Source organism: Trichosurus vulpecula, chromosome 4 (assembly GCF_011100635.1).
Source record: "Trichosurus vulpecula isolate mTriVul1 chromosome 4, mTriVul1.pri, whole genome shotgun sequence".
NCBI lineage: Eukaryota > Metazoa > Chordata > Mammalia > Diprotodontia > Phalangeridae > Trichosurus > Trichosurus vulpecula.
Genome location: NC_050576.1, coordinates 64,447,858 through 64,471,972, shown reverse-complemented (window position 1 = coordinate 64,471,972; position 24,115 = coordinate 64,447,858). Strand labels below are relative to the sequence as shown.

The window sequence follows — 24,115 nt, the reverse complement described above, 5'->3', positions numbered from 1 at the left end:
CACAATCTGTGAAGAGTCTGAGCTGCCTGAATGGAGACCCAGCTTGCCAGTTGCAGTTGGGCAACTCAGCTTCCCCTCCCCTGTCCTCCCCTCCCCTCTCCTCTTATCTTACAGTGTTGTGTCCAAAGGAAGGTAATTTTTGATGGCCCGAAAGCTACCTAGTTAACTTGGGATTTACTGGCTAGGTTTCTTTCTCAAAGGCCAAGCCTTAATTAAACCCAATTCACTTTGGATCTGATGGATTGCACAACAATAGGTCCCTGCCAGAGCTCCACTTAATGGTTATTTTTTCATCCCTCCTGGCTCAGAGTGAATGTAAATCATAACTGTTTCTCTTTTGGCCTATTCTTTTGGCCAGTTTCCCCTCCTAGTTAGATTGATTTTTTTTTAATTAAAGGGGCCATCCCTTGACTCATTTCTTAAAGAGAGGCCTATTCACTGAATGGCCACTACCTCACTCAAAATGAGAACTTGAAAAGACCTTAGCTTAAAAGGGCCAAGGTCTCCTACTGCATCCTGGGCCATCTCTAGTCCTCCTGACTCAGCTGATAATGGCACTCATTTGCCTCCACTTTTTGACTATCACTTAAATCCAATTCACTTGCAAGTCAAGACATCACTCTCCTGATGTCATTGGTTCTCTTCAAGAAGGAAGGATAAATAGCATCATGACAAAAGTATTGAGTGACTCATATTTCCCAGTAACAATTAAAAATGTCATGGAGAGAATGAAGAGAAAGATGACTACGATGGAGAAAAGCCTCAACGTTATGTGATGTGAGGATTGGCTAATGGAACCAGGGTTATTCAGCCTGGGCAAAAGAAGAATTAGAAAGGACATGATAGTTTTCTTCAATTATTGAAGGATGCTCCTTGGCAGAGGAATTCAATTTCCTCTGCTTAAACCTAAAGGGTAACAGATAAAAGTTGCAAGAGAAGCTGATTTAGGTAACTTCCTAATGATTAAAGCTATTCAAAAGTAAACTTACCACCTCTTGAAGTTGAGGGTTCCACAAGGGAAGAATACTATAAAGTTTCAGATTTGGAAGAGACTGTAGCAACCAACCAGGGCAATTCATATTAGAAAAAGAATCCCCATTGGTAAATAGCCCCAAATGAGTCATCCAGGCTTTGCTTTAAGCACTGAGGAGAAACCCACAACCCCCTCACCCACCTATTCCACAAATATATAGTCTAGGACCCCTCTCCTGGCTTGCTTGTCAGAGACCCTTTGGAGTTTATTTTATAAGACATTTATTCTATATGCTTCATAGTTAAACTTGGAAAACAACAAGAAAATCCTTGGGGTTTTCTGTCTGTCTCTCATACACTGAGTCTTTCTTTAATTTCTATTGACTGAAATGAGCCAGAATCTGGGACTGGGTTGAAGGAAGGGGGCTTGAGGCTAAGCATCTCCTCTTTTCTAGAGAGAAAGGCAAGCTGACAAAACCATAGACAAAGAGAAGGAGAGTGAAGAGAGGATACTACAGAGAAGAGAAAGACCTAAGAGCCCAGGATATGGAGACAGAGCAATCCATGAGGTTTGTTGACCTTGTCCCTTTCAGGAATGAGGAGGAAACATAAAGCTAGGCCCTACAGGGACCCTATGGACTACATTTAGATCCTCAGTTGCTAGCATACTATTCTGATTATGGTCCTTGCTCCATATAGGTTTCTTGTTTTGAACTGAATTATTGATTTGAGTATGACCAACCAGAAGATATGCCTATTGTTGTTGCCAGTCCTTCCTTTTAGAAGAAGACCAGTGATATTATGATGTGATGTCTTGACTTTCAGGTGAGTTTGATTTAAGTGAGGCAGAGTTGCACAAATTTGTCAGCTTCATTCTCTCTTCCAGTCGTCGAAGTCCTGCAGCAGTACCAAAATCGGGATGACTGGCCACGGCCTGGAATGCAGACCTTGGTGCCTTTGATATCTGACCAAGCTCCAAGCACTGCACAGCACTTACTTCAGCTGCCTTGATGGCCTTTGGAACAAATTATTCTCATCTGCCTGTCGGGGAAGATTAACACCTCTGGTGTGAGAGTTTACTAAGCCCTTTTTTTTCAGGGCTGGCTGCATTTCATCTTTGGTGTTCCTTTCACTCAGCTCTCACCAGAGGCTCTCAGAATTTTATCGTTGAGGAAAGTGCTCAGAGAAGTGATTTGATTTCCCAGTGTTCACAAAAGTAGCCAAGTGTTGGAGGTGGGAAACTGTCAGGTTTTGTGACTCCAAATATAGCACTTTCTTTACTATACAATCTCAAACATTAGAAAGTTTTGAGTTCTACTCAATTTCTCTCTCCCTCCGTTTTTAAACTTTATTTAAGGTAATATAGCATGTTAGGGATACGGCAAGTTTGGTAGAGAGAGGGGCTGTTTTTTGAGTCAGGAAGACCTGGGCTCAAATTCTGCCTCTGGAATATATGAGATGAATTTGTATAACCTCCCCTTGTCTCCAAGAAATTCTCTAATTTAGAGATGAAGTGCCTATTGGCATTGGTGAAGGACATTACCACACATGGAGTTACCTGTACCAGTGAGATCACAGGTCCTTCCTTCATGCCTCATACCTCAAAGAAATGTTAGAAACATTCAAATAAGAATGATTTGAACAATGTAGTGCCATTAAATATGACTCAATGCTTACTCTACAGGATAGAAATTATCAAAGGTTGAGTTACCGCAGCGATAGCAGCATTGTTTCTCTGAAAGATGGTTGGCACAAAGTCATTTTCAAAAGGGTTGAAACACTTGCAGTTTTCTGATGATTGCCACTCCGGCAAAAAATATCCACACAAATCTTCTGTATAGAAAAAGAGCTCATGTCAATGCTATCATTTGCATTCTGGTGGGGAAGAATGGTAATGCATAATCCTCTCCCTGGATGATCCAGCAACTTTCACTGGTTTTCTGAATGATGCCGAATCCACTGCTAGATTAGGTGTGCAAATTGGCATAGATTCATAGAACCAGCACTTTGGAAGAGAGTGGCTTAGGCCTCCAAGAAGTCAGGCTGTGGTTTAGAGAAAGGGGGAGATTATTGGATTGATCCCACATGACAGAGGCTCTCAGATAGGCTGTTTCTGTGACTCTTGATCTGTGTGAAGGAATGTTTAAAACAGTAACACTACTTGAGAGAATCAATGGTACACCAACAGCTTGGGAAACAGAGAAGTAGCAAGTCAGTAAAACCTAGAATGGATCCACCAAATGAGTTTTAGTGGGAGTCTGCTAGAGTCATGCATTTGGAGGTGGAGGAGAACTTAGATCTCATCTGGTCTAACTCTATAACTCTGTAAATGAGGAAACTGAAGCCCACAGGAGTTCAATGGCTTGCCCAAGGTGTTGAAAGAGCTGAGATTTTAACCAATGTCCTTTGACTCAAAAGCTAGTGCTCTTTCCACCAAACAATACATTGGAGTAGTAGATTATAAAATCAGCTATTGTTAAAATAAGGCAGGTAAGAGATGCCCCTGCATAGAGCCCCCCAACCTGCCATCAGGAAGGCTCATCTTCCTCAATTCAAATCTGGCCTCAGATACTTGCTAGCTGTGTGACTCTGGGCAAGTCACTTAACCTTGTTTGCCTCAGTTTCCTCATCTGTAACATGAGCTGGAGAAAGAAGTGGCAAACTACTCCAGCGTCTTTGCCAAGAAAACCCCAAAAAGGGTCACAAAGAGTCAGACACGACTGAAAAATGACTGAACAACAAATGTTAAAATATCCTTCTCCCATGAAACAGCAGAATGCTTATTCCTTGGTATCAGACTGAAAAATGTGGGGAAAATCTGGTTGTTTTCTGTGGGGCTTTGTATCTTTTCAACTTCTAGTAAGCTGCTCCTAAGCTTTAGTATTTTAGGCAAAGGCAAATTCCAGTGACTGTGGTAGAGAATTCAAGCATTAAGTGGAGGGAAAGGGACAATAATGAAGGAGGCTTCCCTCCTTATACCTTTTCCTTAATACATACATAGATACATATATATTTGTGTATGTATATGTGTGTGCATATATGTGTGTGTGCATGCACATGTATCCATCTATCAATCTTTTGCTTTAAACCTCAAGTTCATTCCCAAATACATCCCATCTCTCTCCTCCCTTTTATCACTTTTCGTAAGTATAAGGGCATTGAAGTGGGAGAGGATCTGGGGGAAAGTAAACACATTCACAATTGCCTGTAGGGACATGGCATGAAGTCTAGGGCCTGGAAGATGCCCAACATGGGATGGGGAAAGGTGATAGTGCTCCCTGTCTAGCCTCACAACTACTATAGATAGGAGATGTAATTGGAATGTGACCATCTTCAAAACCCCAAAAGATAAGTGGTTCTTCTGGGAGATTTTAGAAAAAAAAGGCCGATATCCAGGTCTTATGAATGTGTAAAACATAAATTAAAAATATTGGTCTTAGGCTAGTGCAGGCTATCAGAGAAACTCAATAGAAGTTACACTAGCAGGTGTGAATAGAAGAGGCCAGACCAGAAATCTTTGCCTCGTCTTGGATAACCATGATAGCTGAGACACTGTTCTTACCATTCTGGTATTTTGCAATGCAGAGGAGGTAATATATTGCCAAAGAAGACTGGGTCATGATTGGGAAATCTTCATGATTGCATAAAATGGCCAGTTCTGCAGCCAGCTGACCTATACATGGAGCATCGACACTTGTCTGAGAGAGAGACAGAGAACTTAGTTATTTTAATATGCTCTCCATAGCATGGGGCATAGACATACCAATACCAGAAGATGTCCACAATGAATTACTAATTTAATTATGAATTATTCATTTAATTATGGTTAACAAATTGCTAGAATACTATTAGAGATATGGCAAGCTATTTCTGTGTTTGGGGTAGATGGCAGCAGCAGCAGCAGGTGATCGGATTCATCTGGATGATTGCTGCTGGGAGGCAGGAAGTGCCCTGGGACACAATGAGGCTTCAAATCTGCTGAAAGGAGAGGGGCAGTACCTCAGAAGGAGGCTGCTTTAGCCAGAGCATTGGTGCCAGGCAGAGGAGGGAGCCTTTTCGGGAGAGACTTTTGACAATATTAGGGTTGGAGGGGTCCAGGGAAGGAAGTGCCCCCAGGAAGGTGCTGTTGGTGACCTCTAAACTTTCTGCCATGGCTCTAAGCCCTAGTCACCCTGCCTAGTTATAGCTTTGAGTTCCATACCATGAGGCAGAGTTTATAGAAGTAGTCTCAATGCTCCCATCTTCATCTATAGCAAAGTGAAGGTTATACCAGAGGTCCTTAGACAAATCCCTGTATACCTTCTCAGAATAATCTTACTCCTGTACATGATGGAGAATCCCTACTAGAAAATTCATGGCATTACTCCCCTTCATTCACTTTCTATCCCACCTCTGGAATAGATTAGATTAAAATAGTCTCTAATCTAATAGATTAGATGAGAATATTTTGATTAGAACAGAGAGTAAAGGTGAGTAATGTCTAGAATTCTCTAATTGGGATTTTTAGCTATAAATTGTTCAAAATGACCTCTGAATTTAATAGAAGGGTCCAAATGATTTGTCCAGTTGTGGGCAGAGCTCATATTACATGCTCCAAACTTGGTCCTCTTTAAGAAGGGTAGAGAGAAGGACACATATACAGGTCTTCTCAATTTACATTCAGCTGACATGCTGATTTTATGCCTGTAGTCAGACTATACATTGCCAGTGCATGACCTTTTTCTAGGGTTGCCAAGCAGGAATGGGGTCCTTGGGCCACTGTGTTTCTTTTTCTAGTGCAGGACCAATGTAGATAAAAAGGGCCCAAAGTAGAATGTTTCAAGCTGCACTTAGGTCTCTCACTTCATCACAGAAAGAATTTTCATGATAGAAGCAATGATATACATGATGGTTACTACCTTAGGATAACCAGCCCCACAAAATCATATTTAATTTACAATGTAAGGGGAAAGTGCTATTTAACTCAGAAAATGCTTTTGTGAGAACCTAACCAGGGGTGGAGAACCTATGGCCTCAAGGCCACACATGGCCCTCTAGGTCCTCAAGGGTGGCCCTTTGACTGAATCACAGATGCAGCCTTGAAGCCTCAGATTCCCCACCCTGCATCCTAATCCATCACTAAATGGGTACTATTAATGTATGACTTTGTTTCTAAAGGAAAATTTGTTCTAAATTCCAAATATCCCTCTTTACAAAGAGACTGGTTAACATTAACCATGACCCTGATAGCTAAGACAGAAGAGAACCAATCATCATCCATTCTAGGAATGGTAGTTCATGCCCACAAGAAGTTTTGTAGAAGACACGTCCACTACTGAGACATTTACTGTGTATTTATGGAGGTGTCCAAACTACTGCTTTGGGAACACAAAGTGATACAGAGATACTTGAGGCTTAAAGATTATTTTCTTAATGGTTCATGCCACCAGAAGCAAGGCTCTCAGGCATGCCTCTGTGTCTACTGAGAAAACAGTCAGAAGGATTGGAATGGAGGAGAGAGTGAGCACTCCAGAAACACAGCCTGCAGAACCAGGTAGTAAAGGAATCTCTTATGACTTACGCATCCCTTAATTTTTCTGCATGAATACTTTAAGACTCTGCCTATGATGTTCAAGACTCGTTCCTGCAAGTAACTGGTATCTCTGTTCATCCATATGATCATTTCCTGTTGGGAATACAAGGGAAGTAAAAGAATAAACACTGGTCCAAGAGTTAGACCTAGATGGACTCCCAGTTCTACCCACTGGCTAACTTGAGTAAATCCCTTAACCTCTGTGGTCCTCAGCAAAATGAGATAGGTTAATTTAGGGTTATAGGGACTGATTATGGCTCTAGATTCCATCCCCCATGATTTTACAGATGAAGAAACTAAGGACCAAGGAAATTGAGTGATAATAACAGATTATTAATCAATAATATTAATATTACATTGTGAATAATAAATAATATCAATAAAATTAACAATAATATATTTCTTTTACTTTACTTTTTTCTTTGTTAAAATTCTTTTTGAACTAAAAATAGAGAACATTGAACAAAAAGGGAACATTTTCATGTGCACAGCACAATTTAAAAAGATGATTCACTGTAAAACCATGGGTTTTCACAGTTTACTTGTTTTGAAAAGCTATATAAGTTCTACACATAATTTTCAAAGTTACTCTGATTTCTATGCTTCCTTCTAAATTTTCTGTTAGTCTCTGCTGTGCACTTTTTATATTTTTCCCTTTCGCCCTCCCTGATCTAGAGATGGCTAATATTAGAATATATATATGTAAATATATATGCATATGTAAAACCCTACTATACATACTTCTATTTATTAGTTCTTTCTTTAGAGGCAGATGGCAGATAGCATCTTCCTTCATAGGTTCTTTGTAGTTGATTTGTTTATGACATTCAAAATGAATGTTTAGAATGTTTAATCACTCAAAATTGTTCTTAAAACAACATTGTTTTTAAAGTATATATTGTTCTTCTGGTTCTGCTTATTTTGTTCTTCATTGCTTCATTCAAGCCTTTCCATATTGTTTCTAAAATCATCAAGCTCATCATTTCTTATAGCACAGTACTATTACATTATGATTATATACCACAACTTGTTCAGCCATTCCCCAATTGATGGACATCCCCACAGTTTCCAGTTCATTGCCACCACAAAGAGAGCTGCTATAAATGTTTTAGAACATGCAGGTTCTTTTCCTTTTTCCCTAATCATCTTGGGAAATATACCTAATAGTGGCGTTGCTGATCACAGGGTATAGACAGTTTGATAAACTCTTTGGGCATCGTTCCAGATTGCTCTCCAAAATGGTTGAACTAGTTCATAGTTCCACCAACAGTAAATTAGTGATCTAATTTTTCCACATCTCCCCACCATTTGTTCTATTACCCCTTCCCTTCTGTCATTTTAGCCAATCTGAGAGGTGTGAGGTAGTATCTCAAAGTTCATTTAAAGCATTTTTTTCATATGGCTATAAATTGTTTTGATTTCTTCATCAGAAAACTGCCTATTCATATCCTTTGACTATCTATCAATTGGGGAATGAATTATATTCTTATAGATTTGATGAAGATATTTATATTTTATTTGAGATATGAGACCTTTATTTGAGTAAATGTCTAGAAAATTTTCCCATTTTTGCTTTCTTTCTGATTTTGGTTATATTGTTTTTATTTGTACAAAAATTTTAATTTAATCAAAATTATCCATTTTATATCTCATAATGCTCTTTATTTCTTGCTTATTCATAAGTTCAGTAGACATTTCATGTTCTAATTTTCTTGTAATATCACCCTTTATATCTAGGTCATGTATCCATTTTGACCTTATCTTGATAAATGCCATAAGCAATTTCTGCCATACTGCTTTCCAGCTTCCCCAACATTTTTTTTACCAAATAATTAATGCTTATCCCTAATATTTAAGGCTTTACACTTGCCAAACAGGTTACTATAATCATCTGCTGCTGTGTATTGTATGTCCACTCTGTTTCACTGATCTACCTTTCCATTTCTTAGCCAGTACCAGGTAGTTTTGATAATTACTGACATATAACATGGTTTAAAATCTGTATTTACCTAAAATCTGTTCCCCCTCCCTTTTTTAGATAAGCAGTTTTTCTCCCATTCATTTAGTTCAATCCACATCAACTTCTACTCCTTGCCTCCTTGTGGTAGCTTAAGCAATATTCCTAAAGATGATCCTCTTAGGAAACAAGAAAGTACCCTTGAGGCCTTCACAAAGATTTATTCAAGTTTATCCCACTTACGGAGATGATTAAACATGTGAACTATCTCATTTTATTTCCAGCCCAAGATTCTGCATCTGGATATGACATGGATAAAGGAGGTGGGACACTCTGGGGTATTTAACAAAGGTGGCATTGTCAAATATTAGGAGACGTATAGGTTGTTAGCCATGATATGGGGCCACTCTGGCTTCACTAGCTCTGTGTATGCTGGAGGGAAAGAGCAAGCAAATACACATATATTTGTTTGAGAGGGTGTATGTATGTGTAGAGTAAGTGCCTACTATGTGCTACATAATATATTTTGTGGTTCAGTCATTTTCCAGTCATGTCCAACTCTTCGGGACCCCCTTTGGGGTTTTCTTGGCAAATGCTTTGCCATTTCCTTCTCTGGCTCATTTTTATGGATGAGGAATTGAGGCAAACAGAATTCAGAGTGTCTGAGTCTGGATTTGAACCTTAAAAGAGTAGTCTTCCTGACTTCAGACTTGGCACTCTATCCACTGTGCCACCTACCTGCCCATAAAATATATATGTATGTATATATGTACACATATGTACACAAACACCATATAGCATGAAAAAGCATAGGATAATAACTTGTCACTTGGAATCTGGATTCCAGTCCTAGCTCAGACACTGATGAGCTGTGTGATTTTGAGCAAGGCCCTTAGCCTCTTTCCAGATTTCAATTCTTCATCTATGAAGTGAAGCTAATAATATTTAGCCTGCCACCCTCATAGGCCTGTCCTAAAAAGATGAAAGTCCTTTGTAACACAAAATGCTTGATAAGAAATGAGTTATTATTCAAGTCTATTCAATTCAACTAATATTTATTAAACACCTGTTGTGTGTAAGGCACTGTGCTAGGCACAGTATACACAGAGATGAAAAACAGCAGTCCTCCACCCTCAAGAAACTTACATTTAAATGACAATATAATTGAGTGCCATTATAAAGGGGTTCTTTATTACAGGAATTTGAAGATACTGCAGATTACATTATAGAATATCCTTACTCCTAACCCATCAAAACAAGCCTATGTACACATATTAAAAGAGTCTATACTGGTTCCAGTGTCAGTAACCAGTCCAGTATCAGTAACCAGTAACAGGACTGTTATTCTACTTTAAGGATCAATGACATTAATTTGTGGTTTTTTACTATTTCTATTCATTTTCTATAGGGATAGGTACTGGATCTATGATTTTCTTGGTACTATATAGGGAATTTCCAGGTGCAGGTCACTACCCTCTGCAAATGATTCTTACAGAGTCACCAAGGGCCCTGAGAAGTTTAGTAACTAGCCTAGGGTCACCTAAGGTTTGTCAGAGGTGGGATGTGAAACCAGGGCTTGTTTTCTATTTCCATAGAAAAGGCTAAACCTTTTTCTCCCCTTTTTTCTACCCAATTTCTGCCCAATTCTAGAGATGATGAGAGTCACCACCAGAAAATTAAAAGGAAAAGGGAGATGGGGCAAGGACAGACACATGACATAAACTTCCAATTTCTGCTCAAGAGCTAAATAGAAATAAATCACCCTTCTTAGGTTGCCTACTTTACCCTTAAGAGCTGTAGCTTGTAGAGGTCTTTTGATACCAAGATCAGAAGTGTGTCCTCAAAGGTGGTTAAAATAGTTTGGTACAGTTGCTGCGAGAGAAAAGGAAAGCAGAGTTATGAAATGGCCTTAGGCAAAATCACACCTTGAATGAGTTTGTATTTGTCACAATCTGGGCAGGAGTTGGGATCCAGGGATGACACTGTCTTCTAGTGGAGGAGATGCTCATGCCAATGCCACCCTTCCTGTAACAGATGAGCCTAAGGCAGAAGCCCCACACTGGGTATTGATTGATACTGAAGAAACAAAAGGACTGGAGAACTCTCTTTTCTCACCCAGGCCACCTCTTTCTTCTCCAGCTCCAATCATCTTGGGCATTTTTCACTAATTAGCTTGTCCCTGCTCATCCACTTTACCACCAAGCTCTCCTCTAGCCACCTAGTCTGCCTTTTCATTGCTCCTCTCCTGTCCAGTCACTGAGTGGGGATTGTAAACTCATTGGATAGTACGTTTAGAGGTAGGAAGGACTTTAGAAATCATCTAGTCCAACACTTTCATCTTATGGGTGAGGAACTTGAGGCCCAGAGAGGTTAAATGATAATGAGAGACAGGATTTTGGAATGGAAATAAGCATTTACACAGGGCCTGCTGTGGGCCAGGAACTGTGCTAAGTGCTTTTTGCAAACATTATCTTGTGTGAAACTCACAGCACCCCTGCATATTAAATGATATTATCCCCATTTTACACAAGGAAACCGAGACTGAGATTAAGTGACTTACCCAGAGTCACAAGACTAGTTAACGTCTGAGGTCAGATTTGAACTCAGTTTTTCCTGACTCCAGGCCCCATGCTCTATCTTACTGCACTACCTAGCTCCCTTGATATACGATTATTATTTGATATATAATTTGAGGCAGCTAGATGGCACAGTGGGTAGAGTGCTGGGCCTGGAGTCAGGAAGACTCACCCTACTAACTGTGTGGTACTGGGCAAGTCACTTACCCCTTTTTGACTCATTTTCCTCATCTGTAAAATGGGCTAGAGAAGGGAAAGGTAAACCACTCCAGTATCTTTGCCAAGAAAACCCCAAATATGGTCATGAAGAGTCAGACACAACGGAAAATGACTAAAGAATGACAATATAACTTGAATCCACATCATTCTCAAAATCCAGCATCATTTGCTTTGTATCCTTGCCATGTAGAACTCACCAATGCACCCATCTCCCTGTCTTACTGAAGAGGCCTCAGGGCGGTATACTTGGTGACCACCAATCCTTGTCTAAGGCACATCTGAGAATGGAAGCCAGATGTTCTCTCAGCCCCAGGAGAAAGGTGGCCACCAAGAGAATGATTTTGGGCAAGGGAAGCAGAACCACATCCGGCCAAAGGAATGAAGAGCCTCTGTGGTTTCTAGGACATTTCCTTAGAAGGGATCCCCTGGATGCAGCTTCCCTCTCCCCCAAAGTCCACCTTTCACAATTAAGGAACACAAGGCCCAGAGGATGGAATGACTTGCCCATGGTCACTTAGTTTGTGGCTGAGATGGTAGTAGAACACACGTCTCTTTCCCCCATCCACTTCTCTTTCCATCCATAATGAATCAATACTATAAAATGCTACCTCGATGTCCTCTAGGTCGTCTGACTGCATTTGTCTTTCCTTTAGTGTTTCTATATCGGGCATGGAGAACACATTTTTAAAGCATTCCTTTGTTGTCTTCAATTGCATTTCAAATTGCTGTAAGGGATCCACATAGCTGGGAAGAGAAAGAGAGCATTTGGTCACTTTTAATCTGTTAGTATGATCACTTGGGGATCAGGACAAACACATTTATTGGGTAGGGTTGTGACCTGAAGTAGAATCTTCTTTGAATGACAAGGAAAGGAGAAATTTAATCCTGTTCAATAAGACCATTTGCCAATATCGGCACAACTTTTTTTTTTTTAAAGTGCCTACTATGTGTAAAGAAAAACTAATGATTTAATATAGGGCATCTTTCTTAGAAATACACCATAAAAGCTGGGCTCTATAATCCCTGATGGAGGGCAATTTGAAGTTGGTGGATTGCTTGAACTCAGGTGTTCTGAGCTATATTAGGACTAAAGCCTATCAGATATCTACACTAAATCTTATGCTATTATGGTGAATCTCAGGGAGCAGAGGGCCACCAGGCTGCCTAGGGAAGGGCCAACCAGCCCAGGTCAGTCCAGTGCAGGCTAAGGCACTCATGCCAACCAGAATTTTGAGCAGGCCTGTGAGTGATTGCTTCTCTTCTAGCCTAGGCAAGATAGGAAGACCTAGTCTCACAAAACCAAAACCAAAGTAAAAAAAATCTCTACAACAAACAACCAAAATGAAGTTTCTTTAAATGTAGTTGAGCAATGCAACTGGTCTCTGTTAAAATATTTCATATAAATAGGTGAATGATTGATGTTATCTCACTTTATTAGAGGGTTTTATTATTACCTGATCATTACATTATGTTACATCATATCATATCTTATTGTAATAGGCAAGTGTTTGTTCCCACAAATGAATCCTGAATAGGAGACTTTTCAGAGATAGTGGAAGGAAGCAGGGGGACAATCGGGTCAGGGAGGAAGAGAGTTTTGCCAGGGAGCTACAGTCTCATGACAGGAGGTCTGCCCCTGAGGTCACTTCTTTTAAGCCCTTTGGTTTTGCACAGTTTCTTTGCTTCTTCCATTTTTGATCCACACATTTTGTGCACATTCCAAGCTTTTCTCAGTTGTTCCGATTTGCTCTAGTCGCATCAGAGAGACCTTGGTATCAGGAGTGGGATCAGGGTCTTCGTCCCTCGGTTGAGGACAACCTGCCTATCTACCCATAGGGCTTTGGAAAGAGTTTGTAGCTCAGGATAGAGTTTTTCTAACTGAAATACTATAAAACAAACAGAAGCAATCAGACCAAAAAATTCATCCATCTCCAACAAGTGAATAAGATAAATGCTCTTTTGTTTTGGAAACTGGTCTCCCTAAAGCAATGATTTTATTGAATAGAAATGACAACATTTGTATTATTCATTTATACTTGAAATCTTACTTTCTTATAAAAATAGGATTGCGGGGGGGGGGGTGCAGCTAGGTGGTACAGTGGATAGAGCACCAGCCCTGGAGCAGGAGAACCTGAGTTCAAATCCAACTTCAGATACTTACTAGCTATGTGACCCTAGGCAAGTAACTTAACCCTGATTGCCCCCACCACCAAAAAAAAGACAAAAATGGAATTTTTCATTTTTAATCATTACCTTAATATAATTCGTGATAGCATTTCCCCCTTTATACTTACTTCAAGATCTTCACGTATATCTCAGAAAAAATCTCATTTGGCTCTAACTTTGCTGTTTGGCCATTCATATGCTAAGAGCTTCAAACAAACCATAGTGTATGAATTTTTAAATTGTAATTCTTTTTTATCATAGACCCTGGATCCAACAGGGACCTCAAAGACCACATAGTCCAAACTTACTCATCTCAATTACAAATCTCATGCCTCACATTCCTGAGAAAGTGTACTCTAGCCTTGGCTTGAAAACATCCAGTATTAAGGAACTCATTACCTCTTCAGGTAGCCCATTTAGTTTTTTGCAAAGCCCTAATTTTTGATGAGTTCTTTCCTATGTTGAACTAAAATATGCCTCCCTATAGCTTCCATTCATTTGTCCTATTATCTCTAGAACCAAGCTGAATTAATGTAACTCCTCTTCTACATGACACAGACCTTTAAATATCTGAAGATAGATTACATCCCCTCTAAATCCTTTTTCTTCCCCAGACTAAATATTTCCAGGTCTTCAAGCTAATTTTTCCCAGATAGTTCTGAATCTTCTTACCATGATGGTTTCCCTTCTCTGGAATTGCTCTGGTTTTTCAATTTCCACTGCAGTGCCAAGAGCTAAATGCAATATTCCACAATGTGGTAGGATCATGGAAGAATATAGTGCAATTATATCATACTCCTGTATTTTCAATAATGCAACTAATTTCACATTCATTGACTCATGCATCACATCATGATTGACCCATACTGGGGTTTTCAGCCAACAAAAGACCCTAAAGTTTTTTTTTACACATTCAATCATGATCCTCTCCTTACTTCCAACACACATAGAGATGCATACTTGTATATATGCGATTAATTTTCCTTTAACTCAAGTGTAGGACACTATGTTTATTCCTATTAAATTTGAGGATTAGTATCAAGGGTATGCTGGAACCTGCTTGAACCAAGCAATTGTTAAATTTCCAGGGTGGGCATTTACACCTAGGAAATGGGCAAACTACAAATCAGGGCTTGATTCACTGTTTTGTTAATTGTCTAGACTTAAGAAAGTGATGGACAAGATGTTAGAGGCACAGATCAAACTTAAAAGTATATTGTATATACATTTTTGAGGAGTTGATTGTTAAAGATTTATCAGCACACCCCTGATCTCTATTCTTCTATTTCTCTCCTCTCCTTCAGTTACTGGAACTAGACATAGCTAATGAGCCATCGGCATGTGTGAAAGTCCAGGGAAGAAAAGTTGTTTTTATGCCTGGTATGAAAAGTCATCATATACCTGGAATTTATTGCCAAGATCGTAGTCTGCTGACTCAGCAGGTTACAGAACGTATTCCACATGTCTGTATTCAAACGTTCCTGAAAGTTGCAGAAAAAGTCAAATCAAATAACTGCTTTGTTTAATCACACAAAGAATAGCTATTTTTCCTTTCTTAGAGACTATTGAGAGAGCATTACTACCTGTAGATTGACTAGAGACAAGTCATCTAAACTCTTTGAAACATAGATTGCTGATCTGTAACATGGGAATCATAATGGTATTTGTGGTATGAATGCCTTAGGGTTATTGTGAAGCCCATATGAGCTAATAGATCTAAAACACTTTGTAGTCATATAAATTTCAGTTGTTATTGTTGTTGTTAAAATAACTGATGCCTATATACCATTTTAAGGTTTGCAAGACATTTTCTTCAGAACAACCTTGGAAGACAGGTAGTATGGGGTTATATAGCTAGTCCAATGTGGTATACTGGATAGTACTGGACTTGGAGTCATCAAGGACTGAGTTCAGACCCTGCCTCTGATGCTTAATACCTTTGTGACTCTGGACAAGACCCTCTACCTCTGGCGGTCTCAGTAAAATTGGTATAATCATAATTGTAATACAGCTTACCATTATAGGATTGTTGAGAGGCTGAAATAAGATGCAAACTTCAAAGTACTACATGGATTTAAATTTTAATTCCTCCCCTCATTTTAGATCACATAACAAGGAATGATCTATAGTTGGGCTTTGAACCCAGGTTTTCCTGACTCCTGGAAGAAAACTCTATTCAATATAAAAGAAAACTTGACTGTAAAGTAAATACAATTCCAGCCAGCTTGGCAAAAACTTTCCAGCTATAAAAATTCATAAGGTGGCATAATTAATAGGCATTTATTAAAACCACTGGGATCCTAGGCACCGGAGTACCCAGAATGAAGTATGAGATGCCATCTCCACCTCAAGGAATTTAAAAAAGACAGGATCTGCACAGATGGAATAGGGAACAGTACTATTCAGCAAATGTGAAGTCCTAAATTGTATGGTTTTTGGATTCTATGTGGTACAAGAGGGATGGGAAGGTGCAGTGTTTGCCAGGCAACAAAATCTGTTGCTTTCAATTCACTCTGATACAATAAACATTCATTACAGAGCTACTATGTACAATTAGTCCACAAATGTTTATTAAACACCTACTATGCCAGACACTATCTGGAGATACAAAACCAAAAATGAGACAGCCCCAACCCTCAAGGAACTTACGTTCTATGGGGTGTAGAGAGGAAGAAGGACATATACACATTTAAGTAGTACAAGATGAAATGTAATTTGGGGGATAGAGTGATAAGGAAAAGTTTCACATAGGAAGTGTTGTTTGAGCTGAATTTTGAAGGAAGCTAGAGATTTCAAAAAGCAGACAGGAAGGGCAAGTGTATTCTAGGTTTGGGCAACATCCTGTTAAAAAAAAAAGCCCAAAGGTTGGAGATAGTCTAATGTGAGAAACCTCAAGAAGGCTGCATAGATCATTCAGTATATAAAAGGGAATAATATAGAATAAGATGAGAAACATAGGTTGGAGCTGGGTTGTAAAGGGCTTTAAATGACAAGTAGACAAATGCATTTGTTCCTAGAGGTAAGAGAGAGCCACAAAAGTTTGTTGTTTGTCCTTCATTCTCAAAGAGGACCAATGACATCATGCAAGTGATGTCCTGACTTGCACATGAATTGGGTTTGAGTGAGGCAAATAGCAGCCTCACTCTCTCCTCCACAGACATGGGAGTCCAGTGGTAGGACATAAGTCAAGAAGACTGGTGGTACTGCCCCTCCCCCCATCCCTACAGGTAATTTGAGGAGGAACTGAGGGAGAAATCGCATATTGATGGCTTCCTGTAGTAAGTAGCACCTAGCTGAACCTAAGGCTTCCAGAAGCCAGAGGAGGAAGGAATGCATTCCAAGCAGGAATAGGGCTCCATGGAGAAATGGGATTTATTCTTTCTTGTGCCTTAGTGCGGTTCCCTCCCCTCCTTTATGAACAAGTAACTTTGTAAAGGAGGGGTCTGCTGGGAAGAGGCTAAAACTAAATTTGGCAAAACAGTGATGTCAAATTGTCATCTCCCTCGCACGTACCTCAATGGCAAAAAGACTTTGTCTTTTCCCCGGAAAATTGAAAGCAAGAGAAAGTCAGAGGGAAGAGTGATGGGAAAGTATTCCTTTGTCAAGTGACAGAGGGGGAATCACTAAAGTTCTTTGAGCAGTGGGGTGACATGGTCAGAATGTACATATCACTTTGGCACCTGTATGGAGGATGGATGAAAGAAGGGGGAGACCTGAGGCAAGACCAAGTAGGATGTTTATTTCAATTGTCCAGGTGAGAGGAGATAAAGACCTGATCTAAGCTGGTGATGATGTGAGTTGAAAGAAGGGGACAGATACAAGAAATATTGAGTAGTAGAATTGACAAGAGTGGTTTAATATGTGGGGTGAGGAAGAATAATCAGTTTGCAAAACTAGGTAACTAGAAGGATGGTGGCACACTCAACAAAAATCAGAAAGTTCAGAAAAGGACCGGATAGGTAGGTAGGTGGGAAAGATAACATCCAGTTTTGTACATACTGAATCTGAGCTGTCTATGGTATATTCAGTAGGAAATTTCCAATAGGTTCCTGGGGATGAGGAGAGGTGGTTATATGGGTCTGAGTGTCATCTGCAGAGATGATAAATGAACCCATGGGAGCTGTTAAGGTCACCAAGGGAAAGAGTACAGACCCTTGGGGTATATCCAGTTAGGGGAAATATATAATTGATAATCTGACAAAGGAGATAGAGAAAGAGTAATCATAGAGGTAGGAGAAGCCAGAGAATAGCATCACAAAAACTCAGAGAGGAGAAATTATCCAGGAGGAGACAGTAGTCAGTAGTTTCAAATGCCTTAGAGAAGTCAAGAAGGATGAGGAGTTAGAAAATATCATCACCACTGGCAATTAGGAGATCATTGCTAATTTTGGAAAGAGCAGTTTCAGTGGAGTGACGAGTTCAAAAGCCAAATTACAAGGGGCTGAGCAGCAAGTAAGGTTAAGAAGCAGAGGCAATGCATGTAGACACATATTTTTCTAGTTTTACTGAGAAAAAAGGAGAGAGGGGAAGCTAAGTGGTGTAGCAGATAGAGCATCAGTCCTGGAGTCAGGAGGATCTGAGTTCCAATCTAGTCTCAGACACTTACTAGTTGCATGGCCCAGAGAGAGAGGGGGCCAAATCTTGAAGGTCCAGTAGACTCAGGGTGGGGGGTTGTTTAAGGCTAGAGAAGACCTAGATACATTTGAAGGCACCAGGAAATGAGCCAGTAGATAGCACTGTGCTAGAAATATATACCAAAAAGCCTTACTTTCAAGGCATTGACATACTTCTGGGGATGCTATAAACAGACAGATTCTGTAAACAAATGCATTATAATTTGAGAAGAGAATACTAACCACTAGTGGGAATCAGAAAAGGCTTCCTTGTGCATATACAGTACTGAACCTTGAAAAAAACCTAGGGATTCTAAAGGGGTGGACTGAGGAAGGAGCACATTCTAGACTTTCAGGATGGCCAATGTTTAGTAAGAGGAGGTGGGATGCAGAATGCTAAATTTGGAGAACCACTAGTAAGCCATTTGGTTGGGATGTAGAGTGTATGACAATAATATGGAATGAGCATAGAAAGAGTGGCTGTAGCCCAAGTGTGGATGGCTTTAAATGTCAAGCTCCTGAAGGCTCTTAAGTCAGAAAGTGGAGTGGTCAGGCATGCTTTAGAAAGCCTCGTGGCTGTGTGGAGGATGGATTAAAGATGGATCCATCCACCCATGCAAATCAGCCACTCTACGTAACTAATTAGTGACACGACTAATTTCAACATATAATTCATGCCAACCTACTCTCCGAGTGTAGAGCATCCATGATGGAGAGTCTCTCTAACTCAGGTGGAGAGTCTCTCTTACAAGATAATCTCCTTGTTGAGAACCACTGTCTTCAGGAAACATTTAAAAGATACCATATCATCATCATTGTTGTCACCATCAACACCATCATTATCATCATCCTTTTCAACAATATTATAGCTACTCTTTATATAGCACTCTAAGACTTGTAAAATACCTTGCATATATTATCTTATTCGATCCCTGTGGAGTAGGTATGTTATTTTTATGCCTGCTTCAGAGAGAGGAAATTGAGGCTGAACAAGGTTAACTGACTTGTCCAGGGTCACATAAATAGTAAGAGTCTGAGACAAGATTGAAACCCAGGTCATCCTGACTCTGAGTCAAATATTCTATTTATTTGCCACCCATCTGCTTCAATAACATCATAGTTTTAAAGCTAAAATTAGCCTTAGAGATAATTTTGTCTATTTTATGGGTGAGAAACCTGAAGGCAAGAAATATTAAATTACCTGATCCCGATGAAACACACAGAAAGAAGCAGAGACAGAACTTGAACTTAGGTCATTTGATTCCCACTTTGGCACTTTTTGTGTCATTTAATAACTCCTTACAATGTGAACAAAAGGTCATGTGGTGGAACTTAAAGATGTACTGGCCAAAATTATTTCCTATGCCTTCTGTTATAGCCAAGGAGCCAAGACCCCTAAGAAGAAAGGATGAGGTGGGATGCCATTCCAAAATTTGCAGACTAAAGTACTGGTTGGGCATTTCTTACCTAAACCTTTTTCTGTTTCCTCTAGTTCTCCTTACTCTTTTCACTTTTTTGGGTGAATGTGGGCTAGTGGTGGTTGAGTTCATTGCCAAGGATGGAAGAGGAGACTTAGTAGTTGCATTGGAGAGAGTGAAGACTTGGAGGTTGTGTAGAGCCAAAGGATCTTTGTTTTTCTCATGTATCTATCTCTATCATCTCTCTGTCTCTCTGTGTCTATTTCTACATCTCCATCTGTCTATATACATGAAGAAGATATTAAATACTGATTATGGGAACCATATTCTAAGGCAAGAGTAAGTTCTATTCTACTCCATATTTTCCAGACAATTCCTGACAATGCACTATTCCACGAAATTTCACTTACCAAGTGACGCCATTTTACCCTGGACTGTAAGGACTGGAGATTGTCAGCTAAGGAGGAAAGAGATAAAACTTAGTTAAAGTGGGAAGAGTCTGGATCATGGAGAATAATAAAGGCTTATCCCAAAGTTCGAGTAAATCTCATTTTAAAAGCTCTGTCAAGTTCTCTGTATTAGTGATGACTTTTTCCCCCCAAAGTAACGTTTGATGGAAAGAGATAAAGTCCATCTAATAGAAAGTAGTTTGTATTTGAGTCAATTTTCTTCTATAGAGGCTTTTCTTGGGAGGTGTGGGTAAATTATTTCTCTTAAAGATTTGTATTATAATGTAGGTGTCATCTAATATGGTTAGCCGCTAGAATGCTACTTAGGAAGAGGGTGGGTTTTTCTCTTCTTTGAAGATAGAAAATGAAAACAGTTCAGGTTTTTGCACTGTTTGTACTGTCAAGATACTCCAACATGATTATAGTATCTCTTTTGGCTTCTGACAAATTTGGAAAAGAAGCAAGAGAAAAGTAGGGAAGATAAAATGGTAAATAAGTTGTTTCTTTGGTTAGTTATAATCAATCAGAGGTAGATACTAGTATAGTGTACTCCTCATTCAACCCCCATATTTGCCAGATCTTGACATTTCTACTTCCACAATACCTTACATCTACCCTTTCTCTCCAGTCACATTGTCACCACACTAGTTCAGACCATTATCACTTTTCACCTCAACTATTGAAATCATCTTTCAGTTGCTCTCTTTGGCTCGTCTCTCCCAAATCCATTCCACCATCCATAAAACTGCCAACATTATTTTCCTAAAATACTATTTGTCCTTCCCTTCTCAGTAAACTCTAGTTTAACTCCTACTACTTCTAGAATCAAATATATACTCTTCTTGACATATAAAGCCCTTTACAACCTGGCCTTAACCTACCTTTTGGGCTCTATTATACAACATTCCTTTTCTCACACCCTTTACTGATCAGTCTAACTGGATTTCTTACTCTTCCTCATGCAGAAGGACACTTCATCTCCCATCTCCAAGACTTTGTACTGGCTGATCCCCATGCCTGGCATGAGGTCTCTCATCACCTCCACTTCCTGAATACCCTAACCACCTTTGAGATTAAATTCAAAAGCCACCTTTACAAGAGACCTTCTCTGAATCCCCTGTGAGTGGCCTTCCCACTGAAATCACCTTGTATCCAATTCATATATGTATATGTACACACATACATGTGCGCGCGCACACACACACACACACACACATATATATATATATATATATATATGTTCATATTGTTTCTTTGGAAAGAAGGTAAGCTCATTGGAGACAGGTACTGTATCATGGTTATCTTTTGTGTCCCCAGCATCTAGCATAATGCCTGAGTCATAGAAGATGCTTAATGAATGCTTACTAATTGGTTAATTAGGAGAAGGAAGTCACTGTCAGATTAAGGAATCTGCCTGGAAGGCCATTATTTCATAATAAGCTTATTTGAAACCTCAAAGCTTCATAACGATGATCCATGCTCAGGAAAAGCTTTCAAAGTGAAGAGAAAGAAGGCAGGAAGTAAGCATTTATTAAGTATCTACTGTGCCACGCACTGTGCAAAGTACTTTACAAATATCTCATTTAATTCTCACAACAATCCTGAGAAAGAGGGGATATTATTATCTCCATTTTACAGGAAATGTAAGGAGTGTAGAGAGAGAAGAGTAAAATCCCTATTTTTTACATTTGGGGAAACCAAGGCAAACAGAGTTTAAGTGACTTTCCCAGGGTCACATAGCTAGTAAGTGTCTGAGGCTGCGTTTGAACTCAGGTCTTCCTGATTTCCAGCTTATTGCTTTATTCACTGCAACAAAAAGATAAACAGTGAAACACAGAGGGATATTCCATAAAGGCCTCTGAATTCAACTAGATAAAAATGTGGTAATTGGTTAAGGAGCTATCATACAGGTAGGAATTATATCAGACTTTTTGGTTTTTAAAAGTTTGTTGTCATTTTAAAATTTTGTGCTTGGCAATACTTTATAAAGTTCAGGCATGTTTTTAAAGTAACAAACTTCATATTAATAGTTTGTTTGAAGTATCCATTTTTGTGGGGAGAAAAGATATATTTCCATCTCAGATGAACCATGTTTATAGAAAAACCTAGTCCTTTGATCTTAACTGAGAGGTGACTCCCTCTTGATGGTTCTCGTTCATTTGTTTCAGTTGTATCCGATTCCCATTTGGGGTTTTCTTGGCAAAGATTCCAGACTGGTTTGCCATGTCCTTCTCCAGCTCATTTTATGGATGAGGAACTGAGGCAAACAGGGTTAAGTGACTTGCCCAGGGTAAGTGTCTGAGGCCAGATTTAAACTCAAGAAGAAGGGTTTTCCTAACTACAGGACCACTGCTCTATACACTGCACCACCTAGCTGTCTTCCCCTTGATGATAGGGCATCCTAATTTCTTGTTCAGTGGTTTGGAGTTCAACTTTTTCTACTGTCAATTTAAGAGTCTTTTTGTCTTGTTTGATGTAAACCTGTGATTTCATCAATAGGAACTTCCTCTACCAGTATAGATGAAATTACATAACTCTACGTGATTTATAGTCTTTAGAGAGTACTCTGGGGTATTCAAGTTAATCTAGCAAGTATGGGACATGGGTCAGAGGCAGCAAGGAATTAAAGTTAGGCCAGTTCTCTACCCACTATGCTGCACTGCTTCTCAAAGTTTATATTTATGACAATTGATAGTAAAGGGTTATATATGCTGGACTGTTTAAATGTGTGAAATCAGCAGTTGCTTCATATTCACCTACCATACAGGGTCACTCTGAGAAAAACACTTTGTAAATGTTAAAGCATTAAATTAATGTCTGCTATTGTCATTGGTAGTATCTAGAGAAAGGCAGATGGCACAGTGGATAGCATTCTTGATCTAGAGTCAGGAAGACCTGAATTCAAATCCGGCTTGGGAAAATCACTTATAACCCCTATCTCCGATTTTTCATCTACAAGCTGTAGATGATAATAGCAGCTAACCCCCCAGAGTTGTGAGGATCAAATGAGACCATTGCAACACATACTTTGTAAACCTTAAAGGGTTATTATGTAAATGCTAGCTATTAATAATACTTTTAAAAATTATTCAAAATGTAGTGATTCAATCAAAAAAATGAACCTGTAATTTGGGAAAGATGACACTAGGTGGCACTGGTGAGAATTAGATGACACCGGGAGGTTTTTCGTTGCCACGTGGTTCCTGTAATAATTTATAAATCCAATTGTATTTTACTAAGGTGAAATATGAATATGCCTTTTCCACTTTTTCTTTTTTCACAAAAATGCTTATGTTTCTCCGAATATCCTGGTGGAGTAGAAATAGGGAATCCCTCCAAACTACACTCTCAGACAAAAGCTATCAGTTCTCAATTATAGCATCTCCTTCTAACATGAATGAGACCAGATGCCTGGCTCCCCGGCCCCTGCCACTCCCACCACTCCCTCACCTTCTAATGAACTAAAATAAGCAGGTCTCCAAACAGGAATTCCTAGTGCTTCAAGAATTATAGAGATTAGAGCCTGCTTCTCAGACTCCACCCCAGACCCAAATAGGTAGATTCTAAAGACCTCTATCACAGTGAGCAGAAATATAATTAGTTCATCCAAGATTTCGTGTTGTGTCTTCCACTATCATCTCTCAAAAATAACCCAAGCCACTGGATCAGATTACCAATGGAAGGGCCTTTGGTTCTTGTGGACTTTCTGAGTGGAAGTGGGAGTTGATGATAACTCATTCCTTCTGTGTGCATACAGTTGCTTGCTTTCCCCCATCCCACTGCTGAATTTCTATATTCCTCTTGTTCTATATGCTATTAATCCACTCTACTATATAACCTTGTGTGAAGGAATGTGGCCTTTGACAATTGCATGGCACTTTTTCCACTTATTGCCCACTCTCCATGAGAATTAATGACTGTCTTTAGGACCCATTGGTTTGTGATTTTTATCCTATATCAAACACCCATACATTTGCTTCAGGGGGCAGGCATGACTGAAATATACTACACTAAAAAGTGTCAAGACAACAACTTTAGACAATAGGTCAGATAATTCTTTGAGGACAAAAAGTCTGTGCATATGTGTATAAATTTTTATTTTTAAAGAAATAAATACCTACACACTATACAAATGGCTACACTATGATTCTTAGCCCTTCCCAGAAGTTTCAC

The 24,115-nt window shown here is 39.4% G+C and overlaps 1 protein-coding gene across 1 annotated transcript in view; it reads right to left on the bottom strand.

Moving 5' to 3' along the window:
• Window positions 1-15,460, bottom strand: part of MROH9 (maestro heat like repeat family member 9) — a 54,820-nt gene extending 39,360 nt beyond the window's left edge. The window contains exons 1-7 of the mRNA XM_036755489.1: window positions 15,358-15,460; window positions 14,864-14,915; window positions 11,905-12,040; window positions 10,287-10,373; window positions 6,533-6,637; window positions 4,535-4,670; window positions 2,684-2,805 (exon numbers count right to left, since the gene is read on the bottom strand). Of these exons, the coding sequence (XP_036611384.1) occupies window positions 2,684-2,805; window positions 4,535-4,670; window positions 6,533-6,637; window positions 10,287-10,373; window positions 11,905-12,040; window positions 14,864-14,915; window positions 15,358-15,460 (741 nt within the window). The remainder of the gene's footprint in view (window positions 1-2,683; window positions 2,806-4,534; window positions 4,671-6,532; window positions 6,638-10,286; window positions 10,374-11,904; window positions 12,041-14,863; window positions 14,916-15,357) is intronic.
• Between the last annotated feature and the right edge of the window lie 8,655 nt (window positions 15,461-24,115).